Source organism: Catharus ustulatus, chromosome 6, assembly GCF_009819885.2.
Source record: "Catharus ustulatus isolate bCatUst1 chromosome 6, bCatUst1.pri.v2, whole genome shotgun sequence".
Taxonomy (NCBI): domain Eukaryota; kingdom Metazoa; phylum Chordata; class Aves; order Passeriformes; family Turdidae; genus Catharus; species Catharus ustulatus.
This window is the reverse complement of record NC_046226.1, coordinates 39808226-39834420: the sequence shown is the minus strand read 5'-3', so window position 1 is coordinate 39834420 and position 26195 is coordinate 39808226. Positions and strand designations below refer to the sequence as shown.

Sequence of the window (26195 nt, the reverse complement as noted above, 5' to 3'; positions counted from 1 at the left end):
GAAGAAGGACGAATCTCTGATTTCTCACCACAGATAGTAGCCGTGCAGCATTCCTATTGTTTCATGAGTAGTATTTCTAGGACGTATTGTCATGACTGGCATAAAACAGGGCGACACGCTCTTTTCTCGGCTGGTAGCTCCTAAAAGCGACGCAAGTTCCATCCCGCGGGGGTTGCAGGGCGCACACGTGCCGGGGACAGCTGAAGGCGCGAACCCGACGCTCGGGAAGGCCGGGCCGCTCATCCCGCCCTCACTGGGCCCCGGCACGCACCTAGGAGGGGCTCCGCCTGCGGGGGTGCCCCGGGATCCCGCGCCTCCGCGGCCCCCCCTCACCCTCAGGCGCTCCGTGCCGGCGGAACGCTACAAGGGAGCGGCGGACGCGCCCGGACGGCGCCGGCAGCGGGCGGGGCGGGGCAGATTCCCCGGGCGGCGAGGCCGCGCTTCCGGCGGGAGGACGGTGACAGGCGGGCGGCCGCGGCGGCAGGTACGAGCACCGGCGGGGCGGCATGGGGTGCCCGGGGAGCGCTGCCGGGCCCTGCCTGCAGCGGAGGTGCCCGCCGGCCTGTCCTGGTGCTGCTGGGGCTGGGGAGCGGCCTGGGGGCGAGGCTGGGGTTGGGGCTGGGCCCGGGGCCCCGAGCGCTCCGTCCGGGTGTTGCCAGGTTCGCCCTGCGTGAGGGAGCGGCTCGCTGTGCGCCTGACGGGAAGAGCGCGGCTGGCGAAGCGCCGCGGGCACCTGGGCGGGGAGAGCGGGCCCGGGAGCCCGCGGTGTGCTGCTCCGCGCCGATCGGGGCTGGCGGTGCAGGTACCGCCGGAGCGGCGCCGCCGGGCCTGCTGCTGGTTGCTCCCGACCTCGGCGGCTGTGGCGGGCCGGCGCTGGGGCTGGCTGCCATTAACCCGGTGCTCAGCAGCAGGGGCTGGTACTTGTCCTGCCTTCGGGCAGTTGGCGTGTACTAGGGGACCTTTGTTTCAACGTCGTATATAGCAAATCTGTGAGTCTCTAAGCAATCTTGGTGTTCGCTCAGAGGTCTCACAGGAGATGAATGGAATGGAACGGGAGAGAACAGATGTATGGTGGAAGGGATGAGGAGGAGGAGGAGGGGTGCAGCCCGCGCAGGGTTGTGTGTGCTCCACTGCCTCCCTCACGTGTGAGTCCTGGGTGGGTCCTGCACAGCACTGCGAGCAGCCTCTGGGCTCTGCAGCAGCTCCGGAGAGGACACTTTTGCTCTCAGACCCTGCAGAGAACCAATAAGGGGAGGTTGAGTGCTCGCTAGGGTGGATTGCCAGCGGACACAGAGGTGGCCTTCAGCAAAAACGGATTGAGATGACTAGGGAAGGAAGGCTGCTCAATTAAAAAGCTGTTGCAATAATGAAGGACCAAAGATCTTCCTGAGCAGTAGTTTGTCTGTCCTGAGTTTAGTGGTCATGGTAAGCCATGACAAGGTCTGGCCCTTGACCTCTAGGTTCTTTCAGGGTAGTGCCAGAGTAGTGATGCTCTCATTGTCTCACATCAGTCTTGATGTGAGGGAAGACGCGGAGTGGGCTTTGTGGGTGAGTCTTGGTTCTGGAACTCATTAATGCGTGTGAATACTCTGAAGGTCTGCTGCTGAGTAACTGCTCCCTTTTCTTGCAATGTGCTTGTTTTTACCACTAGCAAAGTGCAGGGTCTTGATTGATGCGTACAGAGAAAGAGACATTTCTGCAAATAAGCCGAAACTGGGAGGAGGTGTGGATAGCAGCAGAGTCAGAAAAATAATCCCGGAACTGCGTCTGTGTTGCATCTGCCCATTACTTGTTCATCGGAAAAGAGGCCACTTTACTTCTGTGATTCTTTTATTGTTTGTACAGCTCCAGGGTGTGGTAATATATGCATGGACATATTTTGAAGTGTAATTCACTTCTGAACTAATAGTACATCTGGAAGAAAAACAGGAAGAGGACACTACCAAGCAGGTGTAACTCAGAAATAAATGGTAGAAAAGAAGTGAAACTAAAATTGCAGAAAAAATATATTTTGCATTAACAGCAGCTACCAAGTTTTCCTGGATATAAGTGAATAGTCTTCCCTGGGTAAATTCTGGATCTTATATAAGGAATCTTCAGCTCAGAATTTGTGTGAAAATTGTATTTAATGGTCTCATTTAGCAGAATGTGCTGTTCTCTATCACATGTCTCTCTTATCTACGATAATTAATTTTTATTGCACAGCAAATGTCTAGGTACAGTGCAGAAAACGTACTTAAATACTTGGAAAAAAGGTTCTTTAGAGCCTGGCAGAAAGTAAATGCTTCTGCTGCCATGTGTGATTCTTCAGTTGTTAAATATTTGGCTAGAATTTTTCATTTTTAAATCTAGGCATGTGATTTTTCTTATTATTTGCTATATGGATTGTACCATGAGCATCTTGTCATGACACTTACATAAAACAGGTGCAATTTTTAAAGTGAGTTAAATGCTCTTTTATTGTTAAAAAAACATGAAATGTTTTTAGCAAACTCTTTACCCATTTTAAAAACTATATCACCATGATACATACGGACTTTCCATTTAATGACAGATCCTTTGGGATCATTTTTGAGGGAAGCATCTCATGCAGCTGCACTATTGGAAAGTGAAATGTGTATCCTTATGTAAAAATCCTCAATTTGTGTCTTCCATCCTAACTCAGTTCTCTCCTTCTCAGAGTCTCCTAGTTTCCAAGCACTTTGAGGATTACATGTCCTAAGTTGCTGTGTGGTTATCTGACGTGAGACCCCTTGCTTTTGCCTTTTGCATGTTGGGAAAGGACTGGAGAAAATTCTGCAACTTTCTGGGGCTCTCTGGGTACTACAATCTGGTTCACAACAAGGACCTGAAATCTAAGAGGTCTTCTGCTCTGGATCCTGCTTCCATTAACACCATGGAGCAGTAACCTATAGCCAAGGAATGGAGCTGGCTGTGAAAAGCACATGAAGGTATCTGGAGAACCTTGTCTGTTTTTCCAAGGGGTGAGGCCAGAGCACTATCCACTGGGCTCTTTTTGCAATGCAGACCCTACTAACAACTTCCTTCTTCCACCATGGTGCCACACTAAGATTAATTTTATGCCTCAGGGGAAATCCCCCAGTGCTAACAACTTTCTCTTCTGTCTCTGGACAAGTGATGCAAGTTGACTGTGAAGCCGAGTGATGATCTGTGTAGGGACAAGTGAGGACACTTGGTGACTTGCTGGCCCTATGGCAGTACCATCACTCCTCTGTGGGGGGATTTGGATTTGGTTCTCAAGTGTTTCAATGGATTTGGGGAAGTGGTTGCTACTGGGCATTCCCGAGAATCTCCCATAAAAGGCATCTCAGTGATGGCAGCGGCCAAATGTGGGTCCCCTGTCCCCACTAGGGCTGGGAAGTCCTTGAGAGCTGTGAATACTGAGAGGCTGCCCTGGGGAGCCGTGGATGTTTCCTCAGCATGGAGCACTGGCTTTTGGGGCTGCTGAGCTCCTATGGGAAATGCTCTAAGCTCGCTGAGTCATAGGAGTCAGTGCCTGCTGTTACCATAGAAATCAGATCAGCTGCTAGGGGTGGGAAGTCCTCGTCTCTTGGCTCCACTGCTTCGTGGTTCCAGCATGAGCTCACGGTGCTAGGGAACCTGAATTCTTGCTCCTTGCCCTGTCGAGATTAGAGGTCAGGCAGCTCTGGCAGCCCTCACCAGAGGGCAAGGAGTAATTTTGCTTGGATCTTTGCATGACTGCAGTGGTGGGATCCTGTGTGTCTGATGTGCTGTCTTGATGACCTGCTGCCTGTATATGTCATGCTGTTTCATATTTTGGGAAACAATGCATTTGATTAGTAGTAGCTTCCAGTCCTTTATGAGACCAGAAAGGTGAAAACTGTGAACTGGTGAGTAGCAGATAAGGGAGGACAGGAAGCAAGTAATAAGCTTGGAATGGTCCAAAGGCAGAGGAAAGCCATTGAATATCCAATTTTCTCTGCTCTCAAAATGCATCCCCAAGCTTGGTGGCAAGTATAGACTTGAGCATGGATGTGACACCTTCCAGAATTCAATCTCTCATGGGTTTTGTCCTCTGTGCTCAGTCTGAGTAACTGTTTCATTGTTTTCTCTGGATGAATATACACATTCAGGCTCTAGGAGTGGAAGATGCAAAACATCATTATCCCCTCTCCATTCTGCTAAAGGAAATAGCTTTACTGCGAATATACTTTTCACACTAAGGTGTTGTGCCTCCTGAGATCATCTTTGAACCCTTTGCTCTCCTCATAAAGCAAAATAAGCACAAGCATCTCTGTGAAACAGTGTTGTAGAGACTCTTGCTGATGCAAGGTGTCACTTTGTTTTTCTAAAGTTCCTCTTGGCTTGCTGCCTGCTGACCACTGAATTACTGTCCATGTGGTCTGTGTGAGCAATCCAGATCTACACAGTTGTCCTTTATAATGTTTCCTTGCTTACTTCCAGGAGACTGAATTCAGGGGATAATTGCTGCTTCCCAAGGATTGTCCCTAAGAGTTGGTACTCTTAGGAGGTCCTGTATGCTGTGTTAGGTCGGACCCAGCTTTAATGTATCTTCTGCTTCAGATGAGAGTGAGAAATATTTGCAAACAGCAGCAAATGCACTGAGCTGTCTGTTTCTTGAACCCTCTTATTTCTTTGGTCTCCTTATGGCATGCTTGGTGAAAACTACTCATTCAGGCAATATGGCTTTAAATGAAGGAGATGATTTGCTGCTAGCTGCTATGTAGGAGAAAGGATTTACTGGGTGATGCTGAAAGGAGATGGGGATTGTATGTGTATTGTTCTCCCTGTTTTACTAGCTTAGCCTAAAATTCCTGTTTTAAGGAACTGCTCACTTCTCTGTTCAGATCCCAGCACACTGAAGCACCCACTTCAGTGTTGTTGAGAGCTCTGGTTCTCCATTATGAGGAGAAGGAAGGGGGGTTGATTCTTGGGAAAGCTTCCAGCACTGGGCCAACTGTGGAAACAGCCGGGCTTTGTGCCAGCTGTTCGGAGGGAGGGAGAGCTCAGAGCCATACAGGGAGTGTATCAGGCAGGGGCTGGTGCAGCCTGTCGCCTTCCTCAGAGTCCTGGTGCTGCTTGTGTTTCAGGAGAGAAAAACTGTTCTGTCCAGAGCGGTGGTCAAGCAGAGACTCCTTGAGAGGGTTGGTACAGCTCTTGATGGCTTTGATAACAATTGGCATGAAAGAATCTGACATGTAGTGCCTCTGGCAAGGAGGAGGAGTTCCTGCTTGTATTAAGGGGGAGGGGAAACAATATCTGGATAAGTAAAGATAAGGGAGTATTGGGGGGAAATCAGTGAGAAGAGGCAGCACCTCTGTGGGGAGGTAGATTTGTGATCTCTGTGTCTCACGTAACAATCTCTGCAGTCCATGTTCTAGACACTGCAAAATAAACTGCAGTATTTGGGGACCATGGCTACAGACCCACTGTCGGAACTTCAGGATGACGTGAACTTGGATGATACCAACCAGTCCCTTAGCCAGCTCAAACTGGCCTCCATAGATGATAAGAACTGGCCAGCAGATGAAGACCCTGCTTTTCCCAAATCAGGTAAGTATCCTGCGTGTTTGGGTTCTGGGTTTTGGCCAAAAAGCAGTTGTTTGTCCTGCAATATTGTGGTCATATCTACATATACAGAGAGCCCCAGCTCCATTTAAAAGCTTTATAGACACATTAAATTTGCACCACACCCAAGTGAATCATCCTCAGTATTGAACAGCACTAGAAAGTGTAGAGCCAGCTGCTGTAAATGTGCTCTTCTCAGTCCTGTGCCTGGCTACATTTTGATGCTGACAGTATAGATGTGCTGCAAATCCTTGAGTATCCTCCATTATGGTCTCTTGCAGAAGAGTTTGGCATCCTGGACTGGAATGGTCTCCATTCCACCTGGAAGGTGGGGCTGGAGATCTGAGTTGTTGCTCTGATATCCTATGCTATGAACTATGAGTAAAGAGGTCAGGAAAATCAGCTGAAGGATGTGCAAGATGACCATCCATCAAGGCACTGTGTTAAAATTCTCCTTTCCTAGAAAGTCATGATAGTATCCTTGGGTTTTGTCTTTGTGAATATTTGTGGCATATCTGAACAGTTGTTTGACGGAGTGTACATTCTGAGGGACATATGGATCTTGTAGGACTGACAGGACTCTCCTGAACTCATTGCTGCTCTTGCCCACTCAGAATTTTGAAAGTGGGTTTTCAAGGTGTAAAGTTGCATACATTACTCCCTCCCATGTAGAAGAGCCATTTTTTCTTATATCTCTATCTCTTTGTACTTGCCAATGTACTCCAGATACCAACTTCTGATTGCTTGTTTTTTGTACTTTATGCAGATGACTCCAAAGGCTCCCCTGAGCCTGTCACTCACCTGCAGTGGGATGATCCCTACTATGATATCGCCAGGCACCACATTGTGGAGGTAGCAGGTAGGAACCTTTCTGTTTTCTCCTTTGATGTCTTTGCAACTAGGCTGATGAAGGGCTTTTCTAATAGGGCTCTAGGGACATCTGCTGTTTGCCGAGCCCAAGTAGCAAGGACAGGTGGCACAGAAGGAACACCAGACTTCATATATGTAATATGTGATGTGTGTAATTTTCCATTGACTTCAGCTAAACTTGGGTTACTTCTTGGCTCTTGCTGACTTGATTATATTATTATCAGGACTCACTTGCTTTTGCTGAATTGTTTTAGATATGGCCCTTTACGACATCTCAAACCCAAAAGTGGTTTTTGCTTGATAATGCCCCAGAAATTACCTAGTTAAGTAATACAGCTGTTAGGTCCTCAGCTGACTGAATATTCCACAGTAGGTGGCATCACTCATATCTGAATGCCCAGAGCTTGCCATCCTGTCCAGAAATAGCATGTACAGAAGTCTGCAATAAGGGGAATGAGCCTGTGTTTCACTACAATGAAAGACCTGTTCATTCAGGGTCACAAGCATTTGGATATTTTTTTGTGCTTTCTTTTCCATATTGTTTTATTTACACTAACCCTTGGTGATATACTGCTGAGACCTCCATGACAAAGAGTTTTGGGAGTAATCTTTAGGTTACTGTGGTGAGCCTGAGTGAAGGGTGAGGCCAGTTTGTCTTGTGTTCCTTGTTTAAAAAAAAAAAAAGAAGCACTTCGACTTGTTGTGACTTGATTCATGCTTCCTGCTTGACTATAGCCACCTTCTACCTCTCCTGCTGCCACCTCCTACCCCTCTTACTGCCATCCCTCTGTACCTTGGTCCCTGGCCCACATGTGAATTTTCAAGGAAGCAGAGGCACAAGCTGGAGTCCTCCTGATTCAGGGTTTTTCTGCAGCAGAGTCTGACCACAACAGAAAGAGTCTCAGGCACTTACTTTGGTAAGAGTTGTCTTAATATGATTCTTTTTTGGGCAGTTTTCTCAAATGAGCTTTCTTTTTCCTGATCTCTCATGTTTCATCATTTGTGGAACAAAATTATAATGGCAGACTCAAAACCTTGTTGTTTATTGTCTCCTGCTCAGTTTGACAGGCCAGGTGTTGACATTTGGGCCATTATGCCTTACAAATTTGCCAAAAGTGTTTTCATTAACAAATGTATTACTAAGCTTCTTTTCCATGGTGCTGGAGTTTCAGGACTGGGATTTATAGAGGTCTGCACCCTGGTCTCTGCTGCTGAGACTGGAAAGGGACAGATGTGTGGGCTCCACCATTTCAGTAATAATAGCCAGAATATTTGGAATGTGAATGGCAGAGGTAACTGGTGTTTGAGGACTCTGGGAAAGGGTGAGTTAAATGATACAGTTGTTCACTTTAGACTAAGCTTCAGACATAGTTCTTAGCAGAGTTCAGATCAGAGACATTGATAAGACTGGAATGTCAGCCCAAACCAAGGATACACTTTGTCTGCTGCCTCCTGACATAAACACCACTCTTTCTGCAGGATTTCTGTTCTGAGGTAACGTGACCTTTTCTTTGCCAAGCTCTCTGAATGGGCTATCACTGCAGTGGAGGTGTGTGTCAGCAGCTGTTGGAATGTAGCCATTTGACATGGTCTAGGGTAGCTATTGAACAATTAGCCAGCGTCCTGAAAAGATTTTGTGGGGGAGTCATGGCTGACTGGGAGCCATGCCTGTATTCTGAACTCTTCACTGTTGTGGTTTAAATTTGTATTCCTAGTGAGCTGTGTGTCCCTGCAGTGTCTCTGTATAGTGCAGAAACAGCTCAGAGAAGCTTCTGTTCTTGGCTCTTGCTGGCCAATTTTCACCGGTAGCTGATGTGTCTGAAAGCATGTGATGGTCCCACACACGGTGTGTGGTGTGATGCCTTTCTTGGCACTAAGAGAGCTTGGAGCACAGCTCCAGATAGAGGATTTGCTGCCATATGGATTTGAGACTTGCTGGTTTCTCATCTCCTGAAAGGGGTCTGACTTGTAGTCTTGGTTCTGGAGTGAAGCTGTTATTTTTTTTGGGGGTCAGTAGTTGATAATTTTAACTGTTCAGGGTATCAGACAGGGTAGTGTTCTCTGGATTGTTGTTGGAGACAAACAATCTGGGAAAGTCTGTAAAAATCCTATTAGAGGTAGTCTGGAGAATAAAAATCTCACTGTAGGATTAATATGAAACTGTTCAGGTCTGACTCTGCTGACAAATTATGTTTGTCAGACAAATTATGTTTGTCAGCAGCTCCAGGTGCAATGAACACTGACTATGCTGAGCCTGAAACAAAATTACCCTAGTTCTCTTGTAAATATTAGCAAATGGCAGCAGATCAAGGATAATTTTATCCATTGTATTGATTCATTAGCTTTCTCTCCCATGTCCTTCCCTGTTCTGCACTTCAGAGCAGAAAGCTTGTAGCTAATTCTGTTCCTGCGTGCCCTGAAATATGTTCTGGGATGATGATGCTATTTTGAGACAAAAGCAGAAGACGGGTTCCCATCCTCAGGCTGAACTCCATGATCCCAGTGTTATCCTGTGTGGTCAGAAAAGTAATTGCTTCTTGGTGCACATGTGCATGGTATTAATAACTTAATAAAAGCCCAGTTTTGATGATAAAGAATTAGCACACTCATTTTCTAGTTGACTTTAATTTCTGATTCAGTCCAAGGTATGCTGGATTTGAAAAGCCTGGCTATCTGACCTAAGAGGGGAAAGTACTGAAAAACATTTTGCAGAATTTGTTAGGAAAATTAAGTTTTTGGGGTTTGTTTTTCACTTAAAAATAGTGCAGCAGTTTCCTGGAGACTCTCCTTTGTGCCCTATGCTCCTGTTTCTTCTGGGGACCAGGACCTTGCGGGAAGAGGCTGTCCATGGGAAAGGAGCAGGCATGTCACTGCTGTCCCAAGTGGTGGTGTGTTACACAAAGATGACAGCAAAAGGCATCTGGGCCACAGTCCTGAGGGAGTACTCAGAACTGGAGTGTTGTTAGGAATCACAGTATTTTTGTATAAGGAGACATTCTTTTAGTTCTAGGACTTAATACTTCTCTGAAGGAAGATGTTGGTTCTCTGCTGGTTCTTTCAGACCTGCCTTAAAGTGTGTGTTTATGGAGTGTTTTACGCAGGCTCTGGAGAGGTCTCTGTGTGGTTTTGTTCTTCTTGACTCTGAGCGCCTCTTTTTGTGAGCACTGTAGCAGTGAAATTCTTCTTTACACGTGCCCAGAAGGTGAAAGAGAGGAGGTTTGATTTCTTTGCACAATCCACTTCTGCAAAGTGTGTTTTTTTCCTTGCTCACATCATATAGTATTCAGAGGAAACACGAGCTCCTGGTTGAGGGCTATTAAGGAGCTATCACAAGTTTCTGTTATGTTGAGAATTTCTGTGTTCTCCTGCCAGTTCTTACATGGCAGAGGTGCTGCTTCCATCTTCTTGGGGGTTGAGGCAGATTAGATGTGACATAGTCTTGGCCTTGAATTTTAGCACAGGCTGAATTGCGAAACTAGGCAGGTAGGTAATAATAGTCTAAAGGAGATCTTGGGAGATGGCAGTTTGTACTGGAAAACTGTGGGAAGAGCAGGGCTCTTGTCAGCTCTGGCAAGGTGTTCCTTCCTTGTTCGCTGCCCAGTCTGAAATACTGGTCTCTTTTTTGTGGTCAGTATGCAAAACTATGGCTATGAGGTTCATCAGTATTCCCATTTTACACAATAACTGCTTTGCTTTCTTTTGCCATAAGAAAATGGGGGCCTAAAATATATTTGCATATGAATTTCTCTCTGCCATGGAGAGTTGAAGGTATGGAAAGTGGTCAGAAAAGTGGCTGTCACTATATACTCCAGCTACATAATCCCTGCCCTGTGATTTCAAAACTCTGTTGGAGCTCAAAGCATGTTTCTGCTAGTTTGTGTGGGAAATCTGCTGCCTCACACCATTAACTGTCAATCTGTGGGGCTGCCCTCCCTAAAAAGGTGTGATGCCAATATGTGTAAGACTGTAATTGCAGTGGGAAAACAAGGTGGAGAGCTATGAGTGTATCTTCTTTTGTGTTACTGGGTTGAAGCTGCAATTTCAGCAGTAAATCTGTTTTCATTGGTGAATCTGGTACCAAACTTCCCCCACAAACATGGCTGCAGGTGCCACAGCTGTGACTAGTGCTGATGATTTGCTGTAAATGTTAGTGATTGACATGGGGAAGTAAAATCTATCTTGGAGCACCAGTAGCTGTTGTTTCTGTAGGCAGGGAAAGGTAGAAGTGGCGGATAAAACTTGTGTTGAAAGTGTGTTGCAGGGTGTCTGGTGGCTAATGGACTCAGCAAAGACCCATTAGCAAAGGGTAACAAGGGGCCTTTTCCCTTCAGGCATGATATGTTTTTACTGGCTCCATTAAAACAGACTGCCTGCATTTCTGCTGCTTTTGGATATGGTTTCTGGCTTTTAACTTTTTTGTTTGTTCATTTGTGTAAGAATGTTTTATATGATAAAAGATGATTAATTGCCTCTGTAGGATTGAGTCCATCCAAAGCAAGCCCAGTTTGTGCACCATATTTTGATATACAAGGTAAAGGGAAGAGAGAGTAAGGAATTTTAAGTTTCTAAGGGAGGCTAAGAGAATGGAGAATTTCTTCCTAGAGCCATGTTCTGCAAAGGCTCCTGTCTTGATAGGTCCATGTGAGTTTTGAGTATATAGCTGTGAGAGTGATGGAAAGGGGCTGGGTGTGATACTAAATGCATTTATAAACTAGAGTAACTTTTAAAAAATTTATTCTAATTGGCAATTAATTTTTTAAAATTCAGAATCTGCTAATCATGGAAAAAAGTTATACGTGTGGGATATGTTATTCGTGTGGTATGCTATTCTCTGTACACTTCTGAAGTTGTTCAGAGAACTTCATAATTAATTGCAATTAACCCTTTTAAAAGTGGCAGTACAACATTTGCCATTTTGATGGCAGAGGAAACGTAACAGTAAGGACAAGAAATTTGATTATACAGAATTAGTTGCAAATTCAAAGAGGAGATTTGGGAATCAAGCATTGCTGTTATTGCCTCTGTTAGATAAGGCTGCTTTGGAGAGGAGCATGGGGGAAAGATGAAATGGAAGGAGGCTGAATGCTGTAAGACAGCAGTTAAATGCATCCCGATCGCAATCTGGTAGGCTCTCAGACTTTACCCTCATGAGTACTTTCTGGGAAAGGATGCAAAGCTTGGCTTGCTATAACTTTTTTTCTGTTCCTCCAGACCAGGGTGCACTTGATGAGGCCCAACCAGGTAGGTAGATTTTTTGTGGCACTAACATTTGGTTCTGTAGATCATGGTATTCCTTTAGCATGACCATGGCCTGTAGCTGGACTGTCTCAGGGGAGCCCAAACTTTGCTCAGCCTTAGGCTGCACTGGCAATTTTTCAGGAGTCCAAAGGCTGCACAAAATTGTTGTCTGAGGGCTGCACCTCTGCCTCAGGCACAGCAGAATCATCTGAGCCAAATTTGGCGTGTGGGCTTTACTTTGGGCACTTTGGGGCTCATGGGTCTCAGTGTAAATCCTGTCTGTCCTGTCATGGTGTTGGCCTTCTTGGACCAGTTCAGTTTGAACTCCAGTTTATCCTGTTATCATATGTGCTTTGGAAGTTCATTCTAGGATTGCTTCCTATTCTTTCATGTGATCTGCTGCTGCACTCATGTGCTAAGCAGCTGGCATTTAAACTGGATTCTCCATCTGAAAGCAGATGTTATCTATTTCTTCTCCATTTGGCTGCAGAGAAGTCATGTTCTGGTAACTTGTTTGCCTGAAGCTGTGCTTGACTGCCCTGGGCTTGCTGAGCATTTGTTAATACTCTCCGGACTTCAGTCCTAGGTCTCAATAATTTGGCTGCTGGTGCTTTCATGCTTCTCAATGTACGTGAAAACTTCTATTGGTGTGAAATTCTTATTGCTAAGACCTTCACACAATTCATGGAAATGCTGATTCTCATTTCCTCATTATGTGGAGTCTTCTTCCCCTTTTTCTATGCCCTCAGACATCCTCCCATTCTGCATTCTTTAATCTGACCCTCTAGTATACTTTTGTATCAGTTAAAGCTATATTCACTTCATAAGGCTTTCTGATTCTGGCGGTGTTTGGATATTGGGAATATTGAAGTGGACAAAATCACGTATTAAAATACTTCTGCTTTGAGCGCCTTAACCTTCTTTTCCTTCAAGGCTAAATCCACTCTGGAATTCAATAGGAAACTAAAATCATTTATACTTAAACATTTCCCAGCTGTGCCATAAGCTTAGCACAATTAACTGAAATGAAATTACATTTGACATGTTTTTTTACTGACAGTGTCTCTGATTAAACATGCTAAGCTTTGTGAAACTTGTGTAGTAATGTTCTATTATTCTGTATTGGTGCCCTTTCCTTCACCCTGAACTCTGTTAACTTTGCTGTTTTAGCAGTAACCCTGGCTTTTGGTGGCAAGTTTTATCCATCTGCATTTTCTCAGTATCAAAGTACTAGGGTATTCCCATTTGAATCTTTCAAAAAGGTGGGCACTTAACTGAGGTGACCTGATGAAGGTAGGAATGAGTAGTCTGCAGTTAGGCTGCCTCAAATCATTACATAAATACTAAAGGATATATATATATTTCAGGATATTTAATGGATATATTTCTACTTACCTAGAAATAGCAAATAACAGGATTCGCATGCCAAAGATGTATTTTCCATGTTGGCTGTGCAGATTCATTTAATGCCCTTAATGTTTTGGGACATTATTGCTTTCTTGATGTGGATTTCTGCTGTGATACGTTAGTATTGCTGCAGGTTTCAATCTGAAACATTTATCTCAGTATTTCATTTTCAGCCCTTTTAGAAGTTTGGCCTTGCACTCACGGCTTGGAAACACAGCAGTCATTTTTCTTGCTCCTTGTCTTAGGAATGCCCTGGAAATGCTGCCTTTTGAGCGAGAGGAAAAGCGCAGTTCAGGTCTTCATGCCATAACAATGTTCAGGAGCTTACGTCCACCAGTGCTACAAGCTCATATCTCTTTAGATGAGCAGCTGTCTTGACTGGAGAGGCTTTAGTTATTGGCTACTGTCTTGCTCTTCATTGTTAAAAGCAAAATAATCTGAATCACATTCCAGTGTACATTGAAAATATTTTTAATGTATGGACTTACAGATTTGGGGCGCTCTGTGAGTACTAATGTTATATAATTGGTTATTGGTTTATTGTTAGCTATTGAGCATTCCTCACCTGGGAGAGGTAGGAGGCAGCCTGAGAAGCCAAGTGATTACTTCATGCTCCATAGTTGTGTTCAGTGGAAACTTCAGGCATTTGCAATTGCAAACAAGGGGTGAAAACCTAGATACACAAGATTAATACTGCAAACAGGAAAGCAAATAGTACAAGGGATAGAGCATCTGGGAAAGATCAAACCTGATAAGAATCTGTTCCGTAGGAGGTGGTGGGGCCACCTGAAGGTAGTTTACTCCAACAAGAATGCATGTCATGGGCTTTAGGTTCTTGTTTGTAAATTGGAGCAACTGATTGTTCAGCTTTGATGTTGAATTTTTGAGTTTATCATGTCTGGAGCAAAGAGACTGATCAGATACATGTCAGGTAGAAATAAGATTGGCAGTTGATGATTTTGAAAGTTTCTGTTGACAGGCTGAGCTCGATGTGATGAAACTGGAGCAAAACCCAGAACTCAGAAAAGGGCATGCTGGTTACTTTGTAGGTCTCATGCATAAATTCATTCTGATTTGGAAGGCAAAGCAGGCCACTCCTTTTTCAGGCATCCAGGGCACTGTAGATTATCTTTTGATGTACTTGGTCTTGGAAATTGTCCAGGGGATACATGCCATCTCCTCTTTGGCAGAATCATGGATTGTCTGTTTATTCTTTACCAGCGATCCCAGACATTTTCACCGAGGCTATATAAGGAACAAGACTGTGGACTTTGCATAGGCCTTGCTGTAGGCTTTTATGTCATTTCAGAGAAAGCTATTTAAGGTATGTCGTTCCCGAATTGTGATTTGTCAGGTCTGATAATCTGTGCCCAGAAGCCTGAGCTGAGTGTATGGCCACCCACGACATGGCACGAACGTGGTGCTGTACTGCACACCACGAAGGCCTGCCTTGATTAAGCTTACAGTCGGCATCTGGCCCTCAGACCATCCGCTCTGGTGCAAAATGCAGCCTCTCAGGTAACTGAAGATGTCACCTGTTCTGAATTTAGCATAAAGCTATGTATGATCTGCGAACATCTCTTGTCTTTCTGACCATTCTCTTTCATGACTATAAAACTCAACAGATTCTCAAATGCTGCATCTTCTTGGTTCTTCATACAGGCAAGACCCTTCGTCCTTTAGACAGAGACATATGAGTTGCTCCAGACCAATGGGAAGGGTCACATTATGCCGTGTTCCTTGCCCAGGGCTTTGTAACCTGCACCTTTGTAACCTTAGTCTTTTAGACAACTCTTTACATTAGACCTGCCCCTAAAGCTTATAGCAAGCTACCAAGAAACTCTGGGCTAGGCAGAGAGTGGGCTACCATGGGATATACAATGTGATGTTGGTCTTGTCGCCTGGCTGTGACTGTATCCGGTTGTTCCAGATGAGCCTTGCATCACTCTCTCCTAGTCCTGCATTCCAGGTCATGCGTACTCCCTATCTACCCCGTATCTCCGCATGTGTATGTCAGTGTGATGGCCTATGCTGCCCTTTCCTGGTCCGTACCTACTGCTGCCACAGCGTCCTTAGCTTTGGTAGAATTTCTGGCTTGTGTGCATCAGTAAATTCTGTGTTGTCTGGTGACTGACTTGAAAATGGGACTTGCAAGGTGAAAATAAAAATGAACAAGTAGTAAGAGAATCTGTTCTGGCTAGATGAGGGCAAAAGGAGACTGGTGGCGCGTTAATGTCATGGCTGATGTGTATGAGTTCTCTGGTTGCCATTTGCAGCACCAAATGTTCATCTGGTGCTAACAGACAGTGTTCCCAGAAATATCAGCTTTGCCATTCCGAGACCTCAGCTGCTGCATGGCAAGTGTAGCCAAGTGGTAGTTGAGGACCAGAGCCTGTGCAACGGTAAGAAAATGGCTGCATGAATATTGTAAATCCACACTGGGAAAATGATTTATTTCAAGAGGAATGATGTATTGCAGGTCTGTCCTGCATAAGTAGTGATCCTTGCTGCTTTTCTGTGCTGTGGTCTGTGGAAATGGTTTACCATATGGTAGTAAGGAGGATATTGTTGAGTATAACCTCAACAGCCCCATTCACTGTTGCACTCTCTGCTTGACAAGAAAACACAGGTTTCAGAGCAGGGTGAGTAGCTAAAAAGGTGGGAAGATTTTCACCCTTCATACTAAAGGAACCATTTCATCTCCACTGCTGCTAAAAAGAAGTCAACTTTGTGAAAATGGATTGGATGTTGCGTCTGGGAGAGAATTAGATTTTTCCCTCAAACTCTGTATGTCCGCAAGATTTGCGACCTGGTTCTTACTTATCCAAATCTCTCTATTCCCCAGCATGTCTGCTAAGCTTGGCCATGTGTGTCTGCTTGGGCTTTGTTCATGGGGCTGAGATCTCTGCTGGCAGAAGTCCACTGATGGTTGAAGACTTGCTTTGGGGAAAACTTGGCTTGTTGTCTCTGAAGCCTCAAGTGGTGGCTGGGAGTGTGCTCCATGACACGGTGGTGCTTTATGGGTTATTTGGCTCCAGTGTGATGGGGACTGTTTTCTGCATGGCTTTTACAAAGAACGCTTTGTTGTGCTGCACTTTGCAGCTCCTTCTGTCTCAGGCTGGAAAGATTTCTCTGTGGGTGGAAGATATAAGAAGCAGTGAAAAGCTTATTCTACAATCCCCCTGGAGAATCCAGCAGCCCTGCTTGGCCCATCTGTAGAAGAGACTTATGATGATGCTTGTTTCTCATTTTTGGGATGCAACTGGAACTGCTCTTTTTCTAGGAATTTCTTGGTTTCCAGGGTATGAAATGGCCTGTGTTCCGTGTGCAGGACTAAGATTCAGGAGAAGCAAGAAACAGATGCACCACACTATTAGAAGTTAGTCTGGGAGTGTGTGCAGGGCAGAAGGAGTTATTGTGCCAGTGAGGGGGCGGTTTTCCCTGTACCTCCCTGGACACTTGTGCATCAGGAGCAGTGCCAGAGACAGCTTTGCAGGATTAATGCTCTGAGCATTCTGCTATGTACTTGCCTCCATCCCTATGTACCCCAAAGTATCCTGGCTTCCAATCCTTCCTCTCCTTTCAGGGCTGGAGCAGGGAATCTGTTCTTCATTCTCGCTGTTGACTTGCCAGGCCCTTTGGTGTTCAGGTTTCTTGCTTCCACACTAGGCCCATGATAACTGCTGAAAATCAGATTTAGCTTTGCTGGCAGCTGTGCCTTGTTATGGTGGTTTCTCTTTCTTTCTTTACCCCTTGCTGCCAAGACCACAATGAAGTCCTTAAATCTCTGTAATCTCTGGCATTTTCATCTGCAGGTGACGACAAATATGGAAGAAAAGTCATTTTGTTCAGTGCCTGCCGGATGCCCCCAAGTCATCAGCTAGATCATGTGAAACTGCTGGGGTAAGTAGAGCCTTAGTAGACTGCTGTTAATTTCTTAAATCTGACCTAATTCTCAGCTGCTCGATTCCTGGGGACAGATCCATCTGCAGTAGCTTCTTTAGCTGGTCATGTCCTCCCAGGTGCTTACCTCATTGCTGGAGATACAAATCTTGTTATGGCACACAAAAAGAGCCTCTCTGTAGCAGAGCACAAAGTGAGTTCATCAGTTCTTTCTTCTCAGGTACCTGAAATTTACACTGGACCAGTATGTGGAGAGTGATTACACTCTGGTGTACCTGCACCATGGCCTAACCAGTGAGAACAAGCCATCCCTGAGCTGGTTGCGGGATGCCTACAGGGAGTTTGATCGCAAGTGAGTAAAGCTGCAGCAAGGAAGGCTGTTATGTGCTGTTCTGTAGCCTAACACAGAGATCTTCCCCAGGCCCCCTGTATAGCTTGGTGATCATAATTTACTGTCACTTATTCTCCTGCTTAAGGACGTGAATTGTTATTTAATGCAGACTGAATCATAGGATAAACAGCTCCTTCTGTAGTTACATCCTTTAAGCCAACAAACAAGCAGCAAACCCAGGACCTGATGCAAGTTTGTCAGCCCCATGGTATAATTGTAGGTTCCTGGCGAGGCTGCTCACTGCTTTTAGATGAGTCTTGGAATACAGGGTAACATGCCCTTAGCCTGCCATGTGGCCTGACTCAGCTACAGAGCATGGGAGAGTAGAGGCTATGGGTGCTGGGGCATGGTGATGCTCAGTGCAAAAGGGATGAAGCAACCAGGGTGCATTAATCTTGTGGAAAGGTTGGCTCCTCTGCTTAAAGTGCAGCTTGTCATTACCAGGTTTCTCTTGACAGGTACAAAAAGAACATCAAAGCCTTGTATATTGTGCACCCAACCATGTTCATCAAGACCCTGCTGATACTCTTCAAGCCTCTGATCAGGTAGGAAGGAAGCACTATTGGACGCTCACCTGCATGCTCACACTGCAGGGGAGCAATGGGGCATTCTCAGAGGGGCACAAGCTGCCAAGCCTGGAGTCTCTCACCTTTTTCTATCTCCCCCCACTTCTGAGCTCAGAAATACTCACATACCAGAAATACATCTTTAGGAACTACAGAGTTTGCAGCTCTGTGCTACTCCTTTTCTCTCCAGCCAAGTACATTTAGCTCTGCAACTCAAATATTTAATTTATTGTGAAACTGAAATCTATGAAATAATTGGGAGTAAAATCTTCTCAAGCCTATTGCTGAACATAGGAAGGAGAAATCCAGCATTTCAGGGAGCCTGCTGCTGCTGGGGCTTCTAATGTATCTTGGAAAGTCTTTACATCTCCTGGTAAAATAGATGGAGTGGGAGAGTGATGCAGGTGACATCTCTGCTGCTCAGCCATACCTACCCTTTGCTCCACTGGTGTTTCTTCCAGTCCCCTGCTCTCCTGTTCTGTAAGAAGTCAGTTCTGTAACTGGATTTCGCAATTACTCATGTGTCGACCTTTCTCCTTTTTTTCAGCTTTAAATTTGGACGAAAGATTTTTTATGTGAATTACCTTAGTGAGCTGGAGGAGTACGTGAAGCTGGAACAGTTGGGGATCCCAAACCAAGTGCTGAAGTGAGAATAATGCCTGTCTCCCCGTTGCTTAGGGCTCTGTGAGAGGGGACTTTTTGTAAAGATTTGCAAGGGAAGGAAGAGATTGTTCTACTCAGGCAGTGGTTTTGCAGATTGTGGTGACAAGTTGCCTTTAAAATTGGTTTCTCTCTATAGTCCTTCCTGTATGTCCTTGGCCCCTGTTCTGAATTAAAACATCCTCCCCCAGTGGACCACCAAGCCTGCATCTCCCACTCACCCCTTGGGGACTTTCTGCAAGATACTAACTTAATCACTGACCCGGAGCTGGTGATGTGCATCTCCTGTTGTCTGGGCACCTGCTTAGCTCGTTCTGCACTGCTCTGCTTGTCTTTGGGGCTTCCCAAAGTTTCCATAATCTCAGTCCTACCAGATTGCTTCACAGTCCCACACAAGCAGTGTCTCATCACAAGCAGTGCTGTCCTGGCCTCCTGCCCACGCTGTTACCTGCTCCAACTCAATTACAGATGGATACTCCTTTTCGTCCTGCTTTTTTTTCTGGCAACCAGATGTTTGTACTCGTGCTCCAGAACTACCTGTGGTGGTTTTGCATAGGTGTAGTCGGTCATACTAGTCTGGTACTGTTACCAGTGGGAGTGCAGTGCTGGGTTCATGCACTTTCTGGGAGATGGAATGGCTTTTTACTGGCCTGTGTTTTGCTGCAGGTATGATGAATACCTGAGATCTCTGCAGAAACCTTTGCAAGTGCCCCAGAAGGCAACACCCCCACGCCCACCGCTGCCAAACCAGCAGTTTGGAGTCTCCCTACAGCAGTGAGTATTTCAGAGTGTGTTACTTTTGCCCTGACTTGCTTGATATGAGGTCACTGTATTTATTACTGAACAACAGCAGAAAATGGCTGTGAAATTTCTTGCAGTTCAGACTTCCTACAAAACTTTAATCATTTTCCTGAGGAACTCTATGCTTATGTTTAGATCCTGACTAACTCAGTTCAGTTCCACCCTCTTGATCCCTGGGTCAGACTGTTTTTGGAACTTAGGGTCACTAAGGGAGGAACAAAGTAAGGGCCATGGGAACAGCTATATGGCACTTAGAAAATTCCTTTTAAGCAAAAGAAGTCTGTAGGAGGCTGACAGAGTCTCTTTACGACTATGCTACTTTGAGCAGTGCTGCAGATTTGCTTCTTAGTTGTTTTGCAAATCATAAATTCTCTTTTAAAAACACCTTTATTCACCCTTGTGAATCCCACTCCCCATTCCTGCACAGTTACAAAGGCAAATACAGACACTGCCAAGGGCTGGTGATACTAAGTGTTTAAGGTATTTTTAACTCTGAGTGTGGTTTTGCCTCTCCAGGGAATGAGGAGGAGCCAGTACTGTGTAGCTAGACACATTATCTGAGGCAGTCTGGGAACACATTCCACAACTTCAGTGCAACATTTCCAGATGGTGTTTGCCATAGTGCTGCGATGGCTGAGCTTGTTAGCCTGGGAGGGGTGAACAGCTCCAAGCTATCAGTAGTCTGGACAATCGAATGTGAGGGTGGCAGCGAGCACCTTGGCATCACAAGGTTTTCCCTGACAGCCATTTTGTTGATAATGTGGAGGCCAGTTTTTTTTCTTATGTATCAGCTTCTTTCTGCCCTTGCTCCTATGGGAAAGGAAAAAGGAAGCCTAACTGTTTTCACTTGATTCATAACTAGCATCCTTGCCTTCTGGGAAACCCTTTGCCCTGGCATATACAGGCTGAAGATGGAAAAACATTCTGGTGGTCTAGTAATGAGCTCATAGTTGCTCCAGTGAATGATGTAACACGATGGGTGAAGAGTATAGAAGGCTGGAATAATGGCTGAATTAGGGATGGGGATAGCAAGGTCATATGTAGTCCAGCTTGCATGGGCAAATTCAAGAGTTGGAGACTTCATGTAGGGCAGGACCAGTCCTGTGTAGCTGTCATACAGCTGTATAACCTGTTGTTTCTTGCTGCAGTCTCAGGGAGAAGAGCCCTGATCAGTCTCCTGTTCCTCTGGTGGTCAGAGACACCATTGCTCACTTGCGGGAGCATGGTAAGTGTTTGGGGAAGCTACAGTCCCGTATCAGTGACCTCTGTTCTGTCCAAGCTCCCATCAAGACTGTGGTAAGATGAAGAACAACAGTCTAGAATAGGGTGTAAAACCTGAACTAGGTGAGTTAGCCTTCAAGTGATATTGTGGAAGGCTTAGGAGACCATTCAGGAGTCCACGTTCCCACTTGCATAAAAGTAGCCAAATGCTCCTTGTGTGATAGTGGAAGCAGAAAGAATTGTGGTGCTCTAAAAGAGAGGCTTGTTAATATCTGTCTGAATGCCCCACAGCATGAATTTACAATTGTTAAGGCCAGCATTTTTAAAGACTCTTCACATGGCTGATCTTTTTCTTCTCCATCTGCTATCACTTCACAGCTCTGAATACAGAGGGGATTTTCCGGAGATCAGCAAACACGCAGGTTGTCAGAGAGGTCCAGCAAAAATACAATATGGGTAAGTGCCCAAACACATCTGAGCCCCTCTCATTCCCTAATTACTACTGTCCAACTGCAACCTTGTTGGAACTAGTCCATCATGAATCCTCTCCTTCTCTGATAGGTGTGTAGGTGAGGCCTCATCTTGGGGTATGACCTGAATTTCAAGGGAGAAGTATCTGGTACTTCTGCTGTGTGGAAAGCATATTCCTTCCCACTCATATTCCCCTTACTAGCCTTTTTTTTTCCTGAAAGTTTCCCTGATTCTTGGGGTGGGATATGCCATCTTACTCTGGTTATATTGAAGGGACTTAAGGTAACCAAAATGAAACTTAGGCATGTTGCATTTGATGATTCCTAAAGAGGTAGTGCTGGATTCAGTGCTGCTTTGTATATAATTTTGGGACATATTTTTCCACTCTGTTAGAAGATGTGGTACTTCAGGATTCTGTGTTCTTTAAAATACCCCTTCCTTAGTTTTGGGCTCTGACCATCATGTCCTGTCCTTTGTCTGGAGGAGGTGCTGCTTTGGCCAGTGATCACTGAATCTCTGCTCTGCTTTCTCAGGTGTGCCTGTAGATTTCCAGGAGTATGAAGATGTCCACCTCCCTGCTGTGATTCTCAAGACCTTCTTGAGGGAGCTACCTGAGCCCCTCCTCACTTTTGGCCTCTACAGCCATGTTGTCAGCTTCCAGAGTGAGTTGTAGCAAGTGTGCTACTTCCTGAATGTTGTACTGGCTAAGGGCAAAGGTGTCTTAGTAGGGACGTGCATGGGATACCTTGTGACTGCCAACAGGATGGGTGCTGAGGATTGTCCCATCTCTCTTGATTTTTAGGTGTGGAAGAGATGAAACGTGTGGATGTTGTTCGCAAAACACTCCAGGATTTGCCAGAAGAAAACTACCAAGTGCTCCGTTTACTGACAGCCTTTCTGGTGCAGGTGAGCACTAGCCTGAACATTTGCTTAACTCTCATAACTCTGAGAGGTGCAGACATACAGCCTGTGTGGTCTATACCAGCGAGGCTGAAAGCTCCCCAGGCTGGAGGTAGAACTACAAAGTAGCTGAGTAGAAGAGGGGTCTCAGATCTGCTTTACAGTAATTTCTGCTGCCAAGAAAGCCCCTGCAAGGCCATTCACGCAAGAAGGATGATTGTGAGTGGTGATCTGGACTTGTAGAGATACTGTCTGACAGTGCTCTTAGTCCTTTTGTTATGATACAGCATGGCCGACTTTTCTCCTCTCATTTTCTCTTTGGGTCTGTCAACTCTGGCTTTGGGGAGGGTGGGGGGAGCTGCTGTGCTATTCTGTAGGATTCACAATGGTCTCTTTCCTTCCCACATAGGTCTCTGCTCACAGTGACAGAAACAAGATGACAAACACCAACTTGGCAGTTGTGTTTGGCCCAAATCTGCTCTGGGCCAAAGATGTGGCCATCACTCTAAAAGCCATCAATCCCATCAATACCTTTACCAAATTCCTGCTGGACCACCAGAAAGAGCTGTTTGAGGCTGCAGAGGCCTGAATCAGGGCCAGCGCACACCTGCACACTGTGCCCACCTTCCCCCTTCTTTGTCTTGGAGCTGTCACCAAGCTGTCTCCAGTACAAAGGGACCATTGATCTTCTGGGTGATGAGCAGAGTGAGGGCTGTGGAGATGATGGTGCAAGTAAGTGAGCAGGAGACCTGCAGCTCTGGATGGGCAGGGGAGCTGGTCTCCCAGCTGCTGAGACTGGAGTTCTAACCTACCAGTGCAGCTCCTCCAGGGCTCATCACCAGTCTTCTGCTCTATCAGATGACCTTTCTTTCCTCCTTCCCTTATGTGCAGTTTTTCTGCCCTCTTGGTTTCTTCCTCAGCACAGATCTTTTTGTTCAAGCTCCCAATAGTCCCAGCTCACCCCTCCTTGCCTCAGTTGGGCTGTCTGGGCTAGGGCAGGCTTTCTGGGCTTTGTGATGGAAGCATTCTTCCTGTGAGTGCCATTTCTCAGCACTGAACATGCATCCTGCCTTTCCCCAGGGGCAGCTAAAGCAGGAAAGGGAGCAGCAACCCTTGTGCTTCAGACAGCAGCATGTCCTGTACTTGCAAACACACTCTAGACCTCAAGCTTTTAGCAGACAGGTGAAGGATGGGCACACAGCAATGGGCTGTGTTACCTGTCAGACTCCAAAACAATGAAGGTGAGTGTGGCCCAAAGCCCAGTCCCTCTGGGGTCATCCACTCCATGTACTACAGTGTTTGCTGGACTGTAGTGGGTGACTTGCCTCCTGTAGTTATGCAGCTCAGGTGTGTTTGTCCCTCCAGCAGGACTTCCAGCCTGGCTGAGAAGATTCATGCCAGGCCTGGCTGTGCATGCAGGCCAGCTGTGACCCTTTGACAGCTGGTGAGTCTGAATGGCAGGAGCAAGTGCCCTGGTGGCACTGAGCTGCTGAACACCATGAGGATCACCATCTGTCCTGGCAGCAGCACAAGGCCTCCTCTTCAGGCATATGTATCTGTGCTGACAGCACAGACTGCCTTGACTAGTTAGCTGTCTTTTTGAGCACAACTTTCCCCAGCACAGTGTAACAGAGAGCATGACATTGAGGGAAGGTCTGGGGACTGGGGCTAACCCTCACTGTGAAGTGCACCAGGCCTGGATTACAAATTTCTGCCCAGGTGCTGAGCACTCGTGCCAAAGCCGTGAGGGAACAGCTATTCCATGCCTAGGGCCTTTGCCGTGTCTCCTCCTGGGTTCATACCTTCCACCCTGCCATCTGGCCAGATGTATCCTGTATGCCCTGGGCACAGCTGGAGAGGTCGTGTTCTCTGCAAGTCAGGCTCAGAGTGGAGTGGTCCTGGCATCTCCCTGAAGCAGCTGTGATACTGTTACAGCATCTCTGTTGGCTTTGGGTTGCCTCATTCCCATTACCTGACCTAAAAGAGCCTTCTCCTCAGCCTGGGCCTGTCAGGGTTTTAGGAGGGATCTTCTAGCCTTACTTCACTGGTGTGATTTATCTTTGTATCTTGTGCCCTGTGTGCCTGGGCCAGAGCTCCTTGCTGCATCTGGCTTCAGGGACAAATCTTTTGGACCAAGCAGAACTGTTTTTTTGTTTGTTTGTTTTTTTAATCTACTGGATAGTAAATAGAATTTGCTTTTTCATAATATTTTAGCCTGCCTTTAAACACTGACCAAGGGTCAGTGCCCCTGGTGTAATCAAAATAAGTGGCATCTCCTGCAGGAATTAAGGAGATTGCTCTTTTTGTTAAACCTTGGAATGAGGATGGGTGCAAACGTAGGCAGCTCTGCAAGGCAGCACAGGTCCAGCCAGCTGGCTTGGAGGAGGCACACCAACACGTGGGTGGGAGCAGTGAACAAGAAAGTGAGCATTACTAAAACTGGAGCAAAAGATGTTCTAAGATAGGACTGGATCTGATCCTTTCTAGATAGCGGGAGACTTTGCCCTATGGAGGTTAACCAGGCTGCTGAATTGAAGTCTCCCTCTTCCAAAAGTAGGATCCTTCCCTGTTTGCTCAGGATATGAATTGTTTCATCCTGAACAATTCACAGGAGTAACTAAGTAAATGTTTTGGAGGGAGAGATAATCTGCTCCTAATTCATCTCTGATCTTTTCTAGAGTGAGTTAGCAGGGTTAGTGTGCTGTAGAGGAGTAATCTGGGGTGGACTAGCGTGGAGAGAGGTGTATTTGCCCCTGTGTTTAAGGGGCAAGGCTGTGGAGGCTGAGGGAGCCCAGTGCAGCCCCTCTTTCCCTGCAGGCATCCTGCTCTGTGGAGGCTTTGGTAGGGGAAGAAGGAGACTTGGTGCTCTGATTGTATCAGCAGCTGACACTGACTTCATCTCCCTAGAGGAAAGGCAAGCCCAGCTAACTTGTGGGACAAATGCCCAAGCTCAGCAACCTGGAATCCAAGTGCCTGAGTGCATTGAGGCCTGGCCCTGTGGACTCTCTGAGGAAAGTGGCATGTTCTGGGCTTGCAGAGCAACAAGGACTTCCCTGCCCAGTAGCCAGAGGAGCAGTGCTGGAAGTAGCTCCTGTCCAGGGGGAAAGTGGGGAATACTGCAAGTGTCTGCATTCTGGCTGGAGTTTGGTGGTTTATTTTAGGGTTTTTTTTTTTTGGGATTTAGGTATTTTTTGGTCTGGGATTTTTTTAGTGAATTCTTGAAATGACATTTCCTTTTTTAGCAAAATAGAGGCTGGTTCACCCCCTGCAGGCAGGGATAAAAGCCTGTTCCAGTTCAGTGCCTGCAGGGAGCAGATTCAGAGAGTGTTCAGGGAACTACTGCTGCTCATGGTGGGAAAGTGCTTGCAAATCCTGGAAAGGACCCACTGTAAATATCCCCTTTCCTCTGCTGCTCCTTGTGCTGGAGCTGCTGACTGCCCTGGAGCAGGCACATTAACCACGGTTGCTTTTGCAGTCTGTTCTCCTGAATGCCTTGTATTGAAATATTCCTCTTGTGATCTGAGCAAGGAACTGGCCCAGGCCTGCCTGCAGCCTGTACCAGGTGGGTGGTCACCAGGGCCTGCACCTGCCAAAGCTGGGGGGTTAAATTCCCTCCTCACATGGGCAGGGTGCTGGCTACGCTGGGTTTCTCTGCCTTGTATAGGTCAGGGGTGGTATACAATTAAGGCGCTGGCCTGTTTCAGTTTTCTCCTTGCTATAGAGCTGCCCAAGGGTCTCTTCCCTGGCTTACCTTTCAGGTTAGCTATTAGCCATTTCTTCCTGTGGGGTACTTGTTCTGCATCAGCCTCCTGCTTTTAGCACCTAGAACATTCCCCTCTGCTAAGCCTCCTGCTGTCTTAATGGCCTCTGATCACTCCATGGCCCAAGCTGTGAACTGACACCAGAGCATTTGGGTGGTACAGGGCGTCTGGGGCCATCCAGATGCCTTGTGTGCTGACACGAGAGAGCTGAGGGCCAGTTTGGTCTCAGTTTCCTTTTTTATGCACAGGGGCTCCTGTGCAAAAATTTCGGCTTGCTTTTGTTGTTGGCGTTCCCTGCCTTCTTTGTTGATGTTCATCAGGTGCAGGCCTTGGTTTTCACAGTTCACACTGTTTATTTTCTTTTAATCTGCACCAATCTTGTATTTCACAGTTTGCACTTTTTGTATTTCAATAAAAATCAAATGTAATCTCAGA

General features: G+C 46.2%; 1 protein-coding gene across 4 annotated transcripts; it reads left to right on the top strand.

Annotated features, from left to right (window-relative positions):
• Positions 1-412: 412 nt before the first annotated feature.
• Positions 413-26195, top strand: ARHGAP1 (Rho GTPase activating protein 1). Of its 4 annotated transcripts, none has more exons than XM_033062443.1 (14): positions 413-484; positions 5373-5556; positions 6338-6430; positions 11653-11682; positions 16902-16989; positions 17210-17341; positions 17839-17925; positions 18494-18592; positions 19273-19380; positions 20556-20632; positions 21007-21084; positions 21633-21761; positions 21902-22005; positions 22409-26195. In XM_033062443.1, the coding sequence occupies exons 2-14, from the start codon at positions 5418-5420 to the stop codon at positions 22586-22588; spliced, it is 1344 nt and encodes a 447-aa protein (XP_032918334.1). In that variant the 5' UTR covers positions 413-484; positions 5373-5417; the 3' UTR covers positions 22589-26195. The 4 variants fall into 4 exon arrangements, with proteins under 4 accessions (XP_032918334.1, XP_032918337.1, XP_032918335.1 ...); XM_033062444.1 differs by lacking the exon at positions 413-484 and adding an exon at positions 2783-2951; XM_033062445.2 differs by lacking the exon at positions 413-484 and adding an exon at positions 4599-5147.